At 38.1% G+C, this 17470-nt stretch overlaps 2 protein-coding genes across 2 annotated transcripts in view; both read left to right on the plus strand.

Moving 5' to 3' along the window:
* Positions 1–299: 299 nt before the first annotated feature.
* Positions 300–14265, plus strand: Serpinb2 (serpin family B member 2). The gene is made up of 8 exons (XM_005081444.3): positions 300–349; positions 4300–4487; positions 7743–7862; positions 9789–9917; positions 10406–10523; positions 10819–10961; positions 11576–11740; positions 13192–14265. Exons 2-8 carry the CDS (start codon positions 4320–4322, stop codon positions 13594–13596), a joined length of 1248 nt encoding a protein of 415 aa, XP_005081501.1. The 5' UTR covers positions 300–349; positions 4300–4319; the 3' UTR covers positions 13597–14265.
* Positions 14266–16578: 2313 nt separating this feature from the next.
* Serpinb10 (serpin family B member 10) overlaps positions 16579–17470 on the plus strand; it is a 29040-nt gene continuing 28148 nt past the window's right edge. Inside the window, exons 1-2 of the mRNA XM_005081443.4 lie at positions 16579–16708; positions 17039–17128. The gene's annotated coding sequence lies outside the window, so the exon portion shown is untranslated. The remainder of the gene's footprint in view (positions 16709–17038; positions 17129–17470) is intronic.

Below are 17470 nucleotides of genomic sequence, written 5' to 3' on the forward strand. Positions count from 1 at the left end.
TCATGGAATTTAATGTTATTATCAGGTACCCATGAGAAATGAGAAAGACCCAAGTGTGAATGGTGCAGATTGCTTCTAATAGTTTAAATTGGAAATTGCTAAGTTCTTGAATTTCTGAATGATGTCACACCCTCAAGTTGTTTCTTAAACTGAACATTACAGGCAAGCATTTCTTTTCTAATGATGTCTTTATGAGTAAAATGTTGAATCATACAAAGAACACAAATTAAACAGTTGAAAAAAAAAGCTGAGTGGGAGGGGCACAGCCCTATAAAACCAGTCATTACCTTGTCTGTACCGTGCCAGCTTTCCAAGGAGCATTTCCTGACTGTCAGCTACTCACTACGGGGTAAGGAGATAATACAGTGCTTCAGCAATTCCCTGGCCATCTCTAATGAATACAGGCTTTCCTTTTTGCTCTTCCTTCATAGTAATATTTTGATATATTGGCTTGGGCAGAGGGTGAGTAAAAGCTGTAACAATGATTTCTCTTTCACTTGTTTAACTAAAGATAATTTGGGTTAAGACATGATCTAAATTTATGACTGCCTAACTGAATCTCAGAAGACCACTGATGAAATTGAAATTGAAATGTACATTTATTGTACTTTCAATTTTAGTATTATTGAACAGGTTACATGTATGTTTTATATTAGTTATTTTTGATACAGAATTAGACATAAATAGCTACAAATATTAAAATGTTTATATTTAAGAAATTGGAATTAATCATTACATTAGATATAAATAAATGACATTCAATTTTCACCTAAAATTAGCAGCCTGAAACTATAAAAATTAAGTAGCAATTTTGGTCAGGACAACCCAGAATCAGAATATAATTTTTTAACTTAGCTCAGTAATGGGTCAATTCTCCGGAAGATAAATGTCAAATAGATTAGCTGATGGGTTAACCAAGTTGGCAATTTAATCTCTAGATAATTACTTATTAAGAAAACTATCAACTAAAATACTGTTTCTAATTTCTGGGAAATTGGTTTTATTTTTGATGGGATGTTTCCTTTCTACTACTGTTTTATCTTAGTTCTCATTGACTTTTGCAATCCATTTCAAAACATTTTTGTTATGTGATAATATAAAAAAAATGTTTGAAATGCTGCAGCAAAATCCAATTTAGCTTCTAGGCCTATTGTGGAGAGGGAGTATGGCAGGTGGTAAGCCTTTGGCACCTCCTAAATTCATCGCTTCTGCCAAGTTTCACTGGTGCATTTGCCAACTTTATTGCAGGAACCAACAAAAAAAGTAGAGAGCCCAACCCAGCAGAAAATTTCCATTCATTCTGACTAATGTTAATAATAGTGTCATATTTGGAAGCATATGAAGTTGTATGGCTTATTATACTGTTGGGAAGCTCATCACATGGTGCCAGTTTGCAGAGGTTGTGGTACTAACATCATGCCATGACCTCAATTTCATATTTTTTAGGGATCATCTCAATCAGACATAAGATAGGGGTTTATCTGAGAGCCAGAGCATAGTATGTGGATATGTATACTAGTTTGAAACTTTCAAATATTATTTGAGGAATTTATAGGAAAAAGCACAGACTCTGAACTGTATTAGTTCTGAAATATCTATATCTTCACATTTTCATTACTGTAGCAGAAATCATAAAGGAGATAGGGTATGTAATTATTTCTATTAAACAAAATTTAGCAGATGTAACTAGGAAACTGCAATAAACACATCAACTATCATTTTTATGTAAGTGTAGTGAACAGCACATCATTAGGACAAGGGATGTTGGTCAGATGATGGGTTGCATTCCAAGCAAGCATGAAGCCATAGGTTCAATCCCTGGTATTGTATAAATCAGGCTTGATTCCACACATGTGTAATCTCAGCACTTGGGAGGCAGACAAAAGAGGATCAGCAGTTCAAGACAATCCTTGACTATCTGTTGAGTTCAAGGTCACCCTCTCTATAACTGAGGTTGTTTGTTTCAATTTTTTCTCTTTTGCTAGAACTGGGCATGTGTACACAGGTCGCTGTACACATAGTACTTGGCTTATGTCCTTGGACAGAGATGAGTTCTTAAGAAGTAAATAAGTATATCTGGGGCAATTTTACTCTGCTTAGCAAAATTACCTGTCAAATTTTCCATAGTCCTAATTCAGTATTAACTGCATTTGCTGATGATAGGTCTTGACCCTTACATCTTGTTAATGTCTAAGAAACTGACTGGCTTCCAGATTGTGGCACAGTCTGAACAGCAGGAGAGACCAGAATGTATTCTCCTGCCCTGACCCCTTATTTGAATTTTCACACAGGGCCAGAGAAACATTTTATTCATAACTTTAAAATAATTTCTTAAGGAAACTTATTCATGGAGTCTAATTAATTATAATTTTAAGTCACTGGAGGATAAGTTAATTACTGAACTACCTACCACAATCTGCCATCTGTGATGAAACAAGAAGGCAAGCAATGCTGTTTTCTTCTAAACTGATAAACTTTCTAGGAGCAATACAGACTTGCTACTTTTTCATTTCCCCTTTCTAATATTTCTCAACATAGTATTTCCGCAACTGACAGTCATAGTGAAGCCATGTATCAGTCTGTGACACCTGCAAGTCAGGGGCTTTCTGTGACAGGTCCGAGCCTGCCCGCTCTGTGGTATCACAGTAAGCTCTGGGACCTCACAGGAGTTTCTTCATTTCCAGGAGCTTTGGCATGCCCTCGGTGAGACAGTCAGCGATATCTATGTCCTAGGGGGCTACAGAATTTAACAAAAGGGCAGGTGAAATGCAAAAACATGGTGACCCAAGTGAATCCCCAGAACCCATGTAGGGGTGGAAGGAGAAAACTAGATCCATAAATTTGCCTTTTGACCTCCACATGCCTTCCCTGACCATGACATGTGCACCCATGCTCACACTCATGTGCTCCTAGCCCCAACACCAATAATGGGGAAGAATTTAAGGTATGCAGTTTAGTTTGCTATTTTGTCTTTACAAAATGCAACTACATTATGTTATAAATGACAAATTTTGGTGCAAATTCTCTCTTCCACAACACTTCTGTAGAGAGTTAAGACAGTAGCTTCAGACTTGTTTCATCCAGCGATCTCTCCATCACTCCTCAGTTCTGGAAAGTCTTTGTTCCAGAAGGTTTACAAAGAGATGAGTATTGTCATTCTGTGGTGCATTCGTTTATTTTGGTAATTATAGGTTATTTTAATTGTGATGAAAGAAAAATAGAGAAGTAGGAAGATGGTGACCTCCCAACATCCCTTCCCACACACACCCTTGGGTGTGTCCAAGCATTCAGCTGCACATAGAGCCTTAAGTCGTGTAAGGTATGCCTGTCTTTTTTTAGCTAAGCATAAATTAAGCAAATTCTGTGGTTCCTACTTGTTGGATTATCCCTGAATTCCTGTGGGCACCTGGATTTGTGTAACAGGAGAAGAGATTCCTAAAATGAACTCCCTGGTCCATACAAATCCTTTTAGAACAAGGCTGAGACATGGGAGATGAATATGTGGTGGGGGGTAGTAGGATCTGGATGCAAATGGCAGCCCTGAAATAAGTCTATGCACTTCCTAATGAAGTTGAAAGGTTGTCTCACCCGAACCCAGCAAGACTGTGTACACATGGCACCCATTAGGATATGTCTATTTTATTCTGCATATGTATATTTTTATATGGTGAGGACATGTGTAGTATGAATATGAGTGAAACATGGAGGTTGAAGGCAACCCTGGAGGTCACTTTCCTGGCTTCAGCATCCCCTCCCTTTCTTTGTTATTGAATGGCATGATCAACTGGCTTTTGTGCAGTAGCAGTTTCTTTCTTTGTAGAGGGGTAGCAGTACTTTTCCTCATAGGATTTCAGCAAGGATTAAAGGATTTCAGAAGTAAGGTGCTGAGTACAGTTTAGTGTCTACAGTCTGCTGGGTCTAACACGTAGAGAGGAACAATTCAAATGAATGTTACTGTTATCCCTATTATAATATAAATATTACAGAGTCATTCCTCATTTTAAAATTTTTCATCATATCTGAGGATTGGCTGCATAGTTTACAGAGTCTGGGGAAAACTGAAAGTGCAGTGTTTCTTGTTTAAAATGATTCATATTTAAAAATGGTGACAGGGAATATTATTCCTGGGCACTGTGAGGTGTGCAGGATTTGTGACTCTAAGCTATTGTCACCTTCCCTCATTTTTGTCCCATGAAGGGGAGACAGGAAGGGAGCTATAGGCAGGACACAGCTTATATTCATCTGCAGCCTTCGTTCACAATGCCAACAAGTCATTCAGACCTGTTTTTCTCTCCTCAGCTTCATTCCAGACTGAAACAATGGAAGAACTTTCCATGGCAAACACCATGTTTGCCCTCAATATCCTCAAGCATATAGAAAACGCAAACTCTGCCCAGAATATCTTTTTTTCTCCTTGGAGCATCTCATCCACCTTGGCCATGGTTTTCCTTGGTGCCAGAGGTAACACTGAACACCAGATGGCCAAAGTAAGTTTGTTTTAAATCTCATGTCAGAATCAAGTGTTTTCTGAATTCAGTTGTAGGCTTGCTCTTGTTTTGTTCTCAGGTCATCTTGACTGTAAGAAAGCAGGGATGGTGGCATGACTGTCATCACTAGCCATCACAGCACAGACTCTGTGAGTTTAAGTCTATAAATTGTCTGAATCAGGGAATGCCTCTACTGCAGCTAGCAGAAGGATGCTGATTTCTACAAGGATGAAAATAGCACCTGGCAAAATCTTCCATTTAAATCAGATGATGCTCGTACTTTGCAAAGCAAGTGTTTAGCCTGCTTCATGTCACTTGGTTTCAAGTCAAATATCATTACACAGATGAGAACACTGGCAACCTGTTCCCAAGAGCACCATGGCCTCCTAACTTCCAGCTGAGGCTTGCTCTTAACACTGCCACTATGGGATAGGGTGTGTTCCTCTTTCTTATAAAGAATGTCTCCTGATAGTTTCAAGTCAGGGTCATAAAGAAGGAAAAAGCATTGTGGCTTTGCTCAGCATACTCAGAGAAATTTATAGATGGATACAGCTTTAATGGGCTCTTCCAGGTTATTCACTGTGAGATTGTGTCTACACAGTGGGGTTGGATATTATAGATAGCCAGTCTTCAAAATCAATGTGGACAGCATGTGAAGCGTCATTGCCAGGGATTTATGTATCAAGATTTTGTCTTTCTTCCTTCCTTGATGAATGGATGACCCTTTTCCAGACTTCAGAACTACTTGAACTACATACTGCACTACACCTAAAGATTCATACCTTGTATTACAATTTCTCATGATCTTGTTACTTGCTGGGTCGGAGACCTGAATGTGGAAATCATATAATTAAAATTTCATTGCAACCACATACATGCAAATACTAAGAATGTAAACTTTAAGTACAAGCTTGCATTGTGCTTTCAGGCACACCAAAATGCCACTGGCTCCTTCCTGCTTTCCCATGAGAACTGTCTGAGCATAAATACATTCTTCCCAGGAACATGGTGACCCACTTCATGTGAGCCTCTTTTCATGTACAAAGTTTCACAGAGACAACATGAGCCAGCAGTTCAGGAGGAACATAGATGCCTCTTAATGCTGCTGTCATTTTAAACATCACATCTTACAACAAAACTCAATTGTTCAACCCTGATGATAGCAGAGTTGTGCAACACTTCTTTCTCTTTATTTTCTTTGCCTGAAAAAACATAGTAAAGCATGATTTACAAACCTTAGAAAGCATTTTGAATGTAAAAGAGCTAGTGTGTAAATCTCAGATGTAGCGCTCTGGGTTAACATGATTTTGATACTACTGGTTACTCTAGGCAGAGACAGATTTCCTAAACTAAAAAAGATCTTTTAGTGTGTGGGACCATGCAATCTTCTTACAACTCTGCTACAAAAAGAGATTTTAAAATTCAAGTGTTAACTTGATTGATTTCTAGATAAAAAGGGCATTTTTTTAGATTAGGGAATAAGCGTACACTGTAACACCAGCCCTGTGTTTCCTGCTTCACTCCTAGATTAAACAATGGAAGAATTTTATGTGATAAAAGTTATCATTGTCCGAGGTTGTGTGTAAAGTCATTGAAATCCTTTGAGTCTCAATTTTCTGATCTACAAAATGGGACACCTATAACTTACAAGATGGCTCTGAAGATGAGAGGTGATATGTAAAGCATCTAGAAACAATCCCTTTAGTAATATCTAATTTTTAACTAATTCTGATTATTATTCTTATTAATGACCCTTCTGAAAGCCTCTCAGGAACTTACATCACTCAGCATCCCGTGCCATAGATGCAATGATTATCAGGTGGACAATGCAATATTGTTATAACAGAAGGAGGAAGCAGAATAGAGTGGGTAAACTGCTCATGAGCCCAGAGCTACAGGAGATCAGTGTCAGGCAAGAGATGCTTTCCATGCTAAGTTTAGTATGAGTATGTGGTCCTGTCATAGCCATGCTGTCTCTTTAAACCTCTGACATGGGTCAGAGTCATATCACACTCCCACTGTGAAGAGACACCACCCCCAGTGATGTTTTTGGGGATTAAAGGATTAAGGGAGGCTCCTCAGTTGCTTTCAAAGGAAGGAAAACTAGAAAATGTGTACAGCAAATATTCCTTACAGAATGAGGGGGAGGGGAGAGAGGCAGGGCCTATCTCCTATGACTCATGGGGCAGAGAAAGGCCCTCAAACATCAATACCTTTCCTTCTAGTTTAGGAAATTCACCAACTGACTAGGTATAGTTGCCTACTTCATTACCAGCCCATTTACAAAACTGTTTCTTCTTCAACATGGCTCTCAAAGGGAAATGTTTCAGGGTCAGAGATTCCCAAAGACATTAGAGGTAGGGGACCCCATGAATCTGTGTCTGGAAGAGTAATCTGGGCTGGTGGCAGTTTGTGGAGAAAGGACTTGAGACATACAGAGGTCTGTCTTTACCTCCCATCATCACTGGGCTGTATGAAACAATTTACTTACAGTGAAAGAGATGCGGTATGTCAAATACCTGTAAATTGTGCCCTGTCCCAAATACTAGTTTCTCTTTATGTGCATATCTTATCGTGGGTGATCCTTCTTATTATTAGGTTACCGACACTCATGTTAAAGCTCACTGTGACTTCTAACTTTCCTCAGCTTAAAATGTATATAGTAGGAAAGACCATTTCGGAGAAGAGGAGATGAGTTAGTTTTATTACTTTCTTTAAAACATTTTTTGTAAGACACTATTATAATACTAGTGTTTTCAAGACAATTTGTGGACTGGATGAGACTTAGGTAATTTAGACTAGACTTTATAAATTATCTCACAATAACATTGATTTCTAAAATGTCCAGTATAGGAGTCACCATCAAGTACTTCATGGATTTTCATGACACAGAAAGAATGTCTATGGTTATTTGCCACATAAAAAGACAGAGAGCCAGGCATAGGACCATCTAGAGCAGTGGTTCTCAAACTTCCTAATGCTTTGACCCTTTAATAGGGTTCCTCATGCTGTGGTCACCCATAACCATAAAATTATTTTCTTTGCTTCCTCATAACTTTACAGTTTGCTAGTTGTGAATCATAATGTAAATAACTATAATTTCTGACAGTCTTAGGTGACCCCTGTGAAAGCTTTGGTTGACCCTCAAAAGGCTGCAACTCACAGAAATGCTGATAGAGAGGTACCTGAGCCATTGGCTTGAAGTGAAGTAATTTTGCATGACCATGTCATCTGTCTCCATGACTCTGATTGCAGGTGCTGCAATTTATCAAAATTGGTGGCTATGACATCACTACAGGAATCCCAGAGAAAGTCAGTAGTTTTGATTTCACACAGCAGATACAGAAGGGAAATTATCCAGATGCTATTTTACAGGTACCTGGCTTGGTTCATTATATTTCTTTCTATTCTATCACTAGTAGGGTCTTGCCTCAAAGTCATAGTATTGAACTGAGAAGGAATGTAACAGAGTTCTTCCATCCATAGGAAGAACACCTAGACTAAGTACTGTGATAAATATCCTAAGGGCTAAGTTCTGTGATAAATAGGTGATAAATAGCCCAAGGGCATCCAATCATGAGGATCACAGGCTTGGTAACAGGCTATTCCTCAATCCTATCACGTTCTTCTGCTGTGTGTGTATGTGTGTAGTTGGTATATAATATATGTATATATATGTATATATATATTCTGAAAGTGTTCTTTGCTATGTTACGAGAATGTTTGGATTCATATGTTCATAGATATGTTTGGGGATTTCATCAGGAAAAATGATAATAATTAAGAGGTGGTGAAGCATGAATGTATTATCTGCTTATAATCTATCTATCTTTCTTCTGTTTAGCTATCCATCTCTTATTATACACATATAATCCGTATGCATCCACCTACTCTGTTCCTATCATCTATCTTTCATCTATTAATTATCATCATCTGTCTATATCTACCTGTCATATCTATCATCTATATATGTACATATGTATGTATGTATCTATCTATCTATCATCTAACTATCTATCTTCTATATGTATCTGTCTGGTATCTATCTCCCACTTATTATCAACTTATCATCTGTCCATCCATCTATATCTATTACAGGTAATAAATCTATTCATTCATCTATTATCCATTATACAAAATAACACCTTTTCCCCATATGCTATTTCCTTAAAACATCAGCCACTTAGTTCCATTAGAAAAACTGTGAAAGGGTAATCTATTGGTAACCAATTTACATGGTAATACCCATGATTAGATTATGGGGACATGTCTCCTGAATCTTCTTTCCTGGATATACTGGTGGTCTACCCACCATTGCTTGGTGTGCTCTGGGGTAGAGGAGGTAGAAAAAGCATCCACGATGTTTTGTGAAATGTTGGGGTCCTCTGTCTTGTACACTAGCCCAGTTGCTGTTGTGACTGAGTCTCTCTGTCACATTGCTTACAGACTCCAAGCTTAGCATTTGCTCTCTCATATATTTTGTGAATTTTTTTTGTTGTTTTTACGAGACAGGGTTTCTCTGTATTGTTTTGGAGGCTATCGGTCCAGCCTGGCCTCGAACGCACAGAGATCCGCCTGCCTCTGCCTCCCGAGTGCTGGTATTAAAGGCGTGTGCCACCACCGTCCGGCTATTTTGTGAATTTTTAAAGTTCCAGTTTTCTACTTGCAAAGGTTACCTTGCAAAATGGGAACCTATTAAGGTATATAGATTTTGATATCATTTCAGTAGAGTTTCAGTGAGAACTTCACAACTGACAAGCAAAATTACAAACATTCAGTGTGCATGAGGCAATATATCTATACATTGTGACATAATTACCACAATCAATGTAATCCATTGATCTTATATGCAGTCACTATGAGTGTGGCTTGGGGGGGTGTGCGGGAAGGATCAGTTCATTTAAATATATCTTTACCAGCAACTTCAAAAACAGTACAGTCTCACTAACTGTACTTCTAATGCTATACTTTACATCCTCTTATTCATTTTGTAATATACTGAAAATTCCTTAGAAACACCAGTTTACAAACATCAAAGGAAACTGTCGTTCTTCCAGGCCTTGGGGTTCCTTATTTCTAATGAATTTAATCTGAGACATAGTAGAAGTCTATAATTAATGAAGTATACCTTTATAGCCTTCATGCACCACATTTCACACACACATGCCCCGCCCCACCCCCACCCCGCGTGGGATGTTGAAATAAGCTTGTCTTGAACTCTTTTCGTGGCTGTGTTATTGCTTCAGGATTCTTTAGTTAGTAGCCCTGTGTTTTAAATGAAAACTTCTTGTTTCTGTTCAGGCACAAGCAAGAGATAAAGTCCATTCATCCTTCAACTCGCTCAGCTCTGCAATCAACACATGCTCGGGAGATTGTTTGTTGGAAAGTGCTAACAAGCTGTTTGGAGAGAAGTCTGCTAGATTCAAGGAAGTAAGTGAAGCCTGTAACTAGAAGAGCTGTTCCAACAGCAGCAGTGAGGTCCATTTCACAACACTTCTCCACAGTTCACAGGAGCAGAATCGGAATTGCAAGCAAACTTTTAAGGCTCGCCTTGCTGTCTCTTCTGCTCTGTCAGTCTCTCCCGTTCCTGCTGAAGATGGCCCATGCAAAGATCAACAAATGAGACAGGGATGTAACTGCTTTCCCCAATGATATAACTGCTTTACTCAATTCCTCAAGCTATACTTTTGTTCTCACTCAGTGTCTTTGATGTGAAGTGCTGAGAGAGTTGGCGCTGAAGTGTGGGACTGGGCATTATCTACTAACGCGAAGGAGTCTCTGGCTCTATCTCTCCCCAGCCATTTTACCTCCCATCTTTCTCTCTGTGTCTTCCTCATTTTGCTGGAGCCTGCAATTCCTCACACTTCCCTTATTTAACCTATAGTGTGTGTACCATTTGGCGTTTTCTTCTTTTAAAGGAATATATACAGCTCTGTAAGAAGTATTATTCTACAGAACCAGAGGCAGTAGACTTCCTTAAATGTGCCGAAGAAGCCAGAAAAGAGATTAATTCCTGGGTCAAGGCCCAGACCAACGGTAAAACTTTGGAAATATTTTTTGTTCTCTTTTTATCCCCACGTAGAAAACTTAGGTATTTCTTTTGAAATCACCCTTGAATTTCACCTTCCTTCCCTTAAAATGTGTTCAATCAACTCACCTTCACCTGCTTCTGAATTGAATAAGTCTCAGATTACTTAAAAACTTTAGAAAACAATATAAAAGCAAGTGAAAATCTCTCTGAACATGATACTAAATTATACTTTATATGCAGCATTTATAGTTTCTTTGATATTTTTGTTATAAAGCCTGAACATTATTGTGTTCCTTGCAGGAGAAATCGCAAACCTTTTACCCGAAGGTTCTGTAGATGGAGACACCAAGATGGTGCTGGTGAATGCTGTCTACTTCAAAGGGAAGTGGAAAACTCCATTTCAGAAGAAACTTAATGAGCTCTATCCTTTCCGTGTGAACTCGGTATGACACAAGATGCATTTTCCTAGCTTTATTTTAGAGCTTTAAAAGGATACAGAAATCTCAGAGACTGTTCACTAATTTTCCTACAACTTGCTAGTTACAGCTTGTGAATGCTGAGCATTGGCTCTTTGACACTACTGAGTATCATTCAGTAATTCTTAGGTCAATGTGGATAGAAGTAAAGACCAAAGCCTTATAATTTATAACTATACTGCATAATTCCACTTGCCTGGTCTTAAATGTTGGTTCTATACTTACCCTGTGACTTCATTTACCAACCATTTGTTCTGTTTTTTATCTTTAAAACTAGCATAATATATAGTTCAAAAGGCTGTTGTGAATATTCAACAGAATTTATGTAACTTCCTGGCTCATTTGATGCATTGTTAATTTATTATTATTACTATTGTATCTATTTTACTAAGTATTGCCTATAAAGTAAAAAAGCCATTACGTTTAAGGACTTTCTCTAAAAATATATAGTTTACTTTGTTGATTGAAGAAAACACATCTCCTTAGGATTGAAGTAGAAATCATTTATTCTTTTAGTCTTGCTGCAAATTTCTTAAACATTTGAGAACTGATTTTCATATTTTATTTTTTCTCAATATCAGCATGAGAGCATACCTGTTCAGATGATGTACCTACGTGAAAAGCTGAACATTGGATACATACAGGACCTACAGACTCAGATTCTAGAGTTGCCGTATATCGGAAATATCAGTATGTTCCTGTTGCTTCCTGATGAAATTGATGATGAATCCACTGGCTTGGAGTTGGTAATGCATTAAAGTTTTAACTGTTTTAAAATTAGGCAACAAAATCTCCTTTACTCAAAATGAGCATCTATGTCTTGGCAATGGCATGTAATTTGTCACAAAAATGAATAACTCAGTTGATAAAATGTGTCATTTCACAAAATTTTAAAATATGAAACTATTTTGTGTATGCTATCATCTCAAAAATGTGTCCAGTCCATTGAATTTTAAACATAGTAAAGTCATTTAATTGCTTATTTTTTTAATTTTTGAGGTTATAATTATATCTCACCTTTTCTTTCCTCCCTTAAAGCCACCTCTATATCCTTCTTTGCTTCAAACTCAAGGTCTATTTTTCATTATTTATTGTCACATGCTTATATACACATGTATAGAAAAATATATACTCTTAAATTCAGCCTTCTCAGTCTGTATAATATTACTTGTATGTATGTTTTCAGGGCTGACCATTTGATGTTACATGAACAATTAGTGAGCTTTTTCCTCAAGGTGATCATTCCTGTTACTCTCAGCATTCTTTAGTTGCCTATAGTTCTTTGTGTGGGGTTGAAGTCTCATTTTCTTTTGAATTGTTTCTTTGTTTTAATTGTTTTAGAATTTCATATATGTATGTAATGTGCCTTGATAAGATTTACTCCTTACTCTCTCCCCTTCAACTCCTTTCAAACCATCTCACCACATTTCCAACCATCTTCACATATTCTTTTTTTTAAAACCTGACTGAGTTCATTATGTACTGGCAAAATGTGTATGGATGTAAAACTGTCCACTGGAGCATAGACAACCCATTAGGAGCTAAATCCATGAAGACAACCAACTCTCCCTCCCACAGCAGCCATAAAGGTTTTTTGGACATGACAAGATATATCATGAATTCACAGAATCACACAAAACCTACAAAAGATAAAACCAGCCAAGATAAGAGTATGTATAGTAGATGGGCTTGTGAAGTCCCATCTCCAGTGGAAGAATAATTGTCAACTAATATGAATATATATTGTGAGATAGGCTCTCACTGCAAGCTGGTCTGGAATTCACCTATGTAGTTCAGAATGGCTTTGAACTCATAGAGCTCCATCTACTTCTGACTCTTGGGTACAGTAATTAAAGCCATGTACCAATATATGTAGCTTTGCAATTGATTTTTTAAAAGTGTTATTTGCTCTATTTTTTGTGCTTATAGCTGTATTAAGTGCATGGATATCTGTATATCACATGTATGCAATATCCATGGAGGCCAGAAGAAGGCATTGTATTCCCTGGGACTGGATCTACTTATGGTTGTGAAGTGCCATGTAGGTGCTTTGAATTAATCCTGGTCCCCTGGAAGAGTAACCAATGCTTTTAACCAATCTCCAGTCACTTAGCCACTGTTGTTTAACATTAGACTTTGAGGTATTTTTCCCTTCTTTCTCAAATTCACTTTTTTGTTTATTCTTTATGGTTTGCAGCTGGAAAGGGAAATAAACTTTGATAAATTCAACAAGTGGATCAGCAAAGACACAATGGTTGAAGATGACGTTGAGGTCTACATTCCTCAGTTCAAACTGAAACAAAATTATGAACTGAAACCCATTCTGAGAAGCATGGGCATGGAGGATGCCTTTGATCAGAGCAAGGCCAACTTCACAGGAATGTCCCAGATGAATGATCTTTTTCTTTCTGAGGTGTTCCATCAAGCCACAGTAGATGTCAACGAGGAAGGCACTGTTGCTGCTGGTGGCACTGGGGCAGTTATGACAGGAAGAACTGGTCACGGAGGCCCACAGTTTGTGGCGAATCATCCTTTTCTTTTCTTTATCATTGACAAAATTACCAACGTGATACTATTTTGTGGTAGATTCGCCTCACCCTAAAAATGGAGGACCATATTTATACATTATATTTTATAGCATGAGCTACAAACCTCAGAATTGTTTCTGCAAGTGCCAAAAATTTGGAGACTTTCCTACACATTTCTGTACTTCTGCTATACATTAAACAAAAACTCAAAAGTTAGCTGCACAAGTTTCAACAATGCTTTAGAAAGCTATTGTTTTCTTTCTAAAACCAGATGATGTCTCTTTAGTTCATACTCATGATTGCTCTGTCTTTATAATTTCAGTTTTTACAGTGTTATTTATTATTTATATAATGGTAGTTTTGCAAATTGTTGTCTTCTGTCTAATGAAACTGTAACCTGGAAGAAGCAGGTGATTAGATAATTTTCTGTCTAATGAAAAGCAACTGTTTGATCTAATAATGAAGGAAAAATATGAGTCCTTAGAGTCTCTTCTATAGTGATCACCCAAACAAAAGCACTTAACAAGAGCCAGCAACATGTCATATTTCTATCATTGTATGTCATATGTGTGTATCTGCAACTCATCTGTAATTAGGATATGTAATAAGTAAGCATGCTTACTTACCCACAGGGATTTGTTGTTCTCTCTTAGGTATGTGGAGCATAATAATCAGTCCTTGTTTGTTAGTCTTCTTTCCATTACTGTAAAAAAATGCCTGAGATAATAAATTTGAAAGATTTATTCTGTCTTACTGTGTCAGAATTTTCAATCTAAGGTTGGTGGATGGCTGTTTTTGTGTCTGTGGGAAAACAGTAGAATGTGGTGGAATGTGTGTAGAACAGTGCTATTTCACCCTAAGGCTATCCTACAGAGGAGTAAAAAAGACTAGTGCCCCCAAGCGCCTTAGAGAACGTTTGACCAGAGATCTTGACTTTACATCAGGATCTACCTCCTAAATGTTTCCACTACCTTCTAATAGCACCACTCAGTGGACAATCCCTTTAGTTAATGGAGCCTTTGAAAACATTCCACATCTAAACACTTTGATTGCTTGACAGTAATCACAGTGTATCACTTGTGGGAGCATAGAAAAACAGACAGCAAAAAGGAACAAAGAACACAACTACTTGTCTTGCACAAAGAGCCAGTATTGAGGGTGAGTAGGATGGACAGCTAGGTTTTTCTCTGTTAACATGGCACAAGGTAGAGTTATCTGGGAAGGAGTACCTGATTTAAGAAAATGCTTCCATCAGGTTGCCTGTAGGCAAGTCTGTAGCACATTTCTTTGACTAGTAATTGATGTGGAAGGGCCTAAACCATTGTGGATGGTGCCACCCCTGAGAAGGTGGGCCTGGCTTCTCTAAGAAAGCAGACCAAGCCAACCAGAAAGCTGCCCTCCTCTTTGGCAACTTCAGGTTCTTGCCTTGCTGAAGTTACTGCCCTGAATTGTGATATTGAATTGTAAGCTGAAATAAACCCTTTCTTCTCCAAGTTGTTTGTGTTCATGGTGTTTTATCACAGAATTAGAAACTTAACAAAGACACATGGTGTCATAGTCACTGTTCTATTGCTGTGAAGAGACACCATGACCAAGGAAACTCTTATAAAGGAAAACTTTTAATTGCAGCTGACTTACAGTTTTAGTCCATTATTGTCATGGAGGGAGCATGGTGGCATGAAGGCAGATGTGGTTCTTGAGTGGTAGCTGAGAGTTTTACATCCTAATCCACAGGCAGAGAGGTAGAGAGATTCTGGGTCTCAAAATCTACCCACAGGCTCACTCCTCCTCCAACAAGGCCACACCTCCTCCAACAAGGTCACACCTCCTAATCCTCTCCTCAGAGCTGTTCAACTGAGGGATAAGCATGCAAATACACAAGCCATCAGGTCAGTCTCATTCAAACCACCACAGACTGGTTGGAGAAAAATGGATCAGCACCCCCTTCTCATAGAAATAAAGACATAGCAATTCAGAACACCTTACATTGGAATCCTCTGAAGGAACCAGAATGTTTTTAAGTCAATTAATGTAATACTGAACGTTTAGTCTTTCTCTGTCTTTCACTTATTTGTGGTACAAGCAATTGAACCTGTTACCTCACACATGCTAGGAAAATGTTGTACCACTGAACTTCAACCCAGTTTATGCATTTTGAGACAGGGGCTTGCTAAGTTGCCCAGGCTGGCCTTGAACTTGTAATCTTTCTGCTTTGACCACCTGAATAGCTTGCATTATAGGCCTATGTCACTTAGTTCCACTACTATTTTTTTTTTGGTTTTTGTTTGTTTGTTTGTTGTTTTTGCCCTCATAGGAAACATTTTTAAATAGGGATTTTAATTAAGTAGGAAAGAAATATAGAGAAGGTTTAGGGAAGAGAATGTGAACAACTTTGTCTAGTGACTTTTATAAGGATTAAACAATTTGATTCATTCATCCAGCAGCATCTAGATATAAATGTGTTTAATATAAGCAGCATAAACAACTAGAACACGTGAACATGTCTTCAGTCTGAGCAGTGATGTAGCCCAAGTTACTCTGCTGAAGGGCTATCAGTCGAAGCCAGTGATCTGTGTACCAGAGACTCTGAACAATGCATTCAGTTAAGAATAGAGCTGGATATGAATGTTTGTATCTGCTCTTTACAGGCCTAGTAGGCTTCACTGAATTTCCTACCACAAATATTATTTATAGTCCAAAGGAACTCTCCACAGTGGGATCCGTCCTGGTCTTCAGTTTATGAGAAGGGAAGGATACACATATCTAAAGTGGAAACAGCACCCAGTGCCTGGCAAGGCCCTCCCTCAGTTCCTCAGGGCTATTTTGAATATTCTCGTACTTCTCTTTGCTCTTGGCATCATTCCTCCATGCTTCTGAAAATGATACTGTTGTTTTATTGCTTTTTCCTGTGTTATAAAAAAGAGTGACCATGTGAAGGCTACTGTTGAAAAATAAAAGCAGAAACTGATGAGCTATGCCCCACATAACAACGGTATCCAAAACATTAATGAAAGCCTTGCTCCTGTTGGTAGAGGAACTGACCCTGATCCAAGTCTCACTCTGGGTTCTGTTCTAGCCTTCCAGGCAAGAATGAAACCAGATCTGTGCGCTTCTCACAGAACACTTGAAGAGAAACCTTAAGAGACCAGCACCAAATGATGCAGTAGTAACGTTTTCTGTTACGTGGTCTGTTATTCTACTTGAAACAATTCATTTTTAAAAAGAGACATATCAATAGAGACCATGTTGTTTGCTGTCAGATAGCAACCTGTAGAAGGGATTTGGCTCAGGAGGCATGAGTTACACTTTGTCAGAATTCATGTCTCTACATGTAGAACCATGTGGGAAATGTATGTATTAATAATTCATGAAAGAACTCTGCTGTCTGTTACTCAGACCTTTTTGAACTTTTGGCCAAGATAAGCCTGAAAGGAAGAGTGTGCTGGCTTGTGAAAAGGGGTAAAGGGTGGGGCTCAGAAGAAGGAGGGACTGTATTTTTTTTTTTTTTTTTTTTAGTTTCTTCAGTTAAAAGTTACCTCACTCTTCAGCCACAGTCTCGCAGTAAAGGAACAATTTGCCAAGTCTGCTCCCAGAGAGGGAAATAAGGTATTGTAAATATTTCTTTGTTTAAAAAATGTTTATGCTTTCCTTATTGTGGTGTCTAGCAAATTACCAAAACCTCTATTGGAAACTCAGAATAATAGATGAGGTTCGATTCTCTTAGCACTTTTCTGTAGAAGTGTGATTGACTAAGAGGAAGACAAATTCATTTTGAAGAAGCTTCAGCTGTTCCAATGGAATTGTGAGAAACATGAGTGGATTTCTTTCCTCCAGCCATGTCTGGATTTGCCAGCTACTGAGCTGTATCTGCCAACTTAACAAAGGGAACAGCATTCTTAGAATAATTGAATCCCCATCTTTCTAGCCCCTCTGATGCGGTGGCCAGAC

This window comes from Mesocricetus auratus, unplaced genomic scaffold (genome assembly GCF_017639785.1).
Source record: "Mesocricetus auratus isolate SY011 unplaced genomic scaffold, BCM_Maur_2.0 Super-Scaffold_100676, whole genome shotgun sequence".
NCBI lineage: Eukaryota > Metazoa > Chordata > Mammalia > Rodentia > Cricetidae > Mesocricetus > Mesocricetus auratus.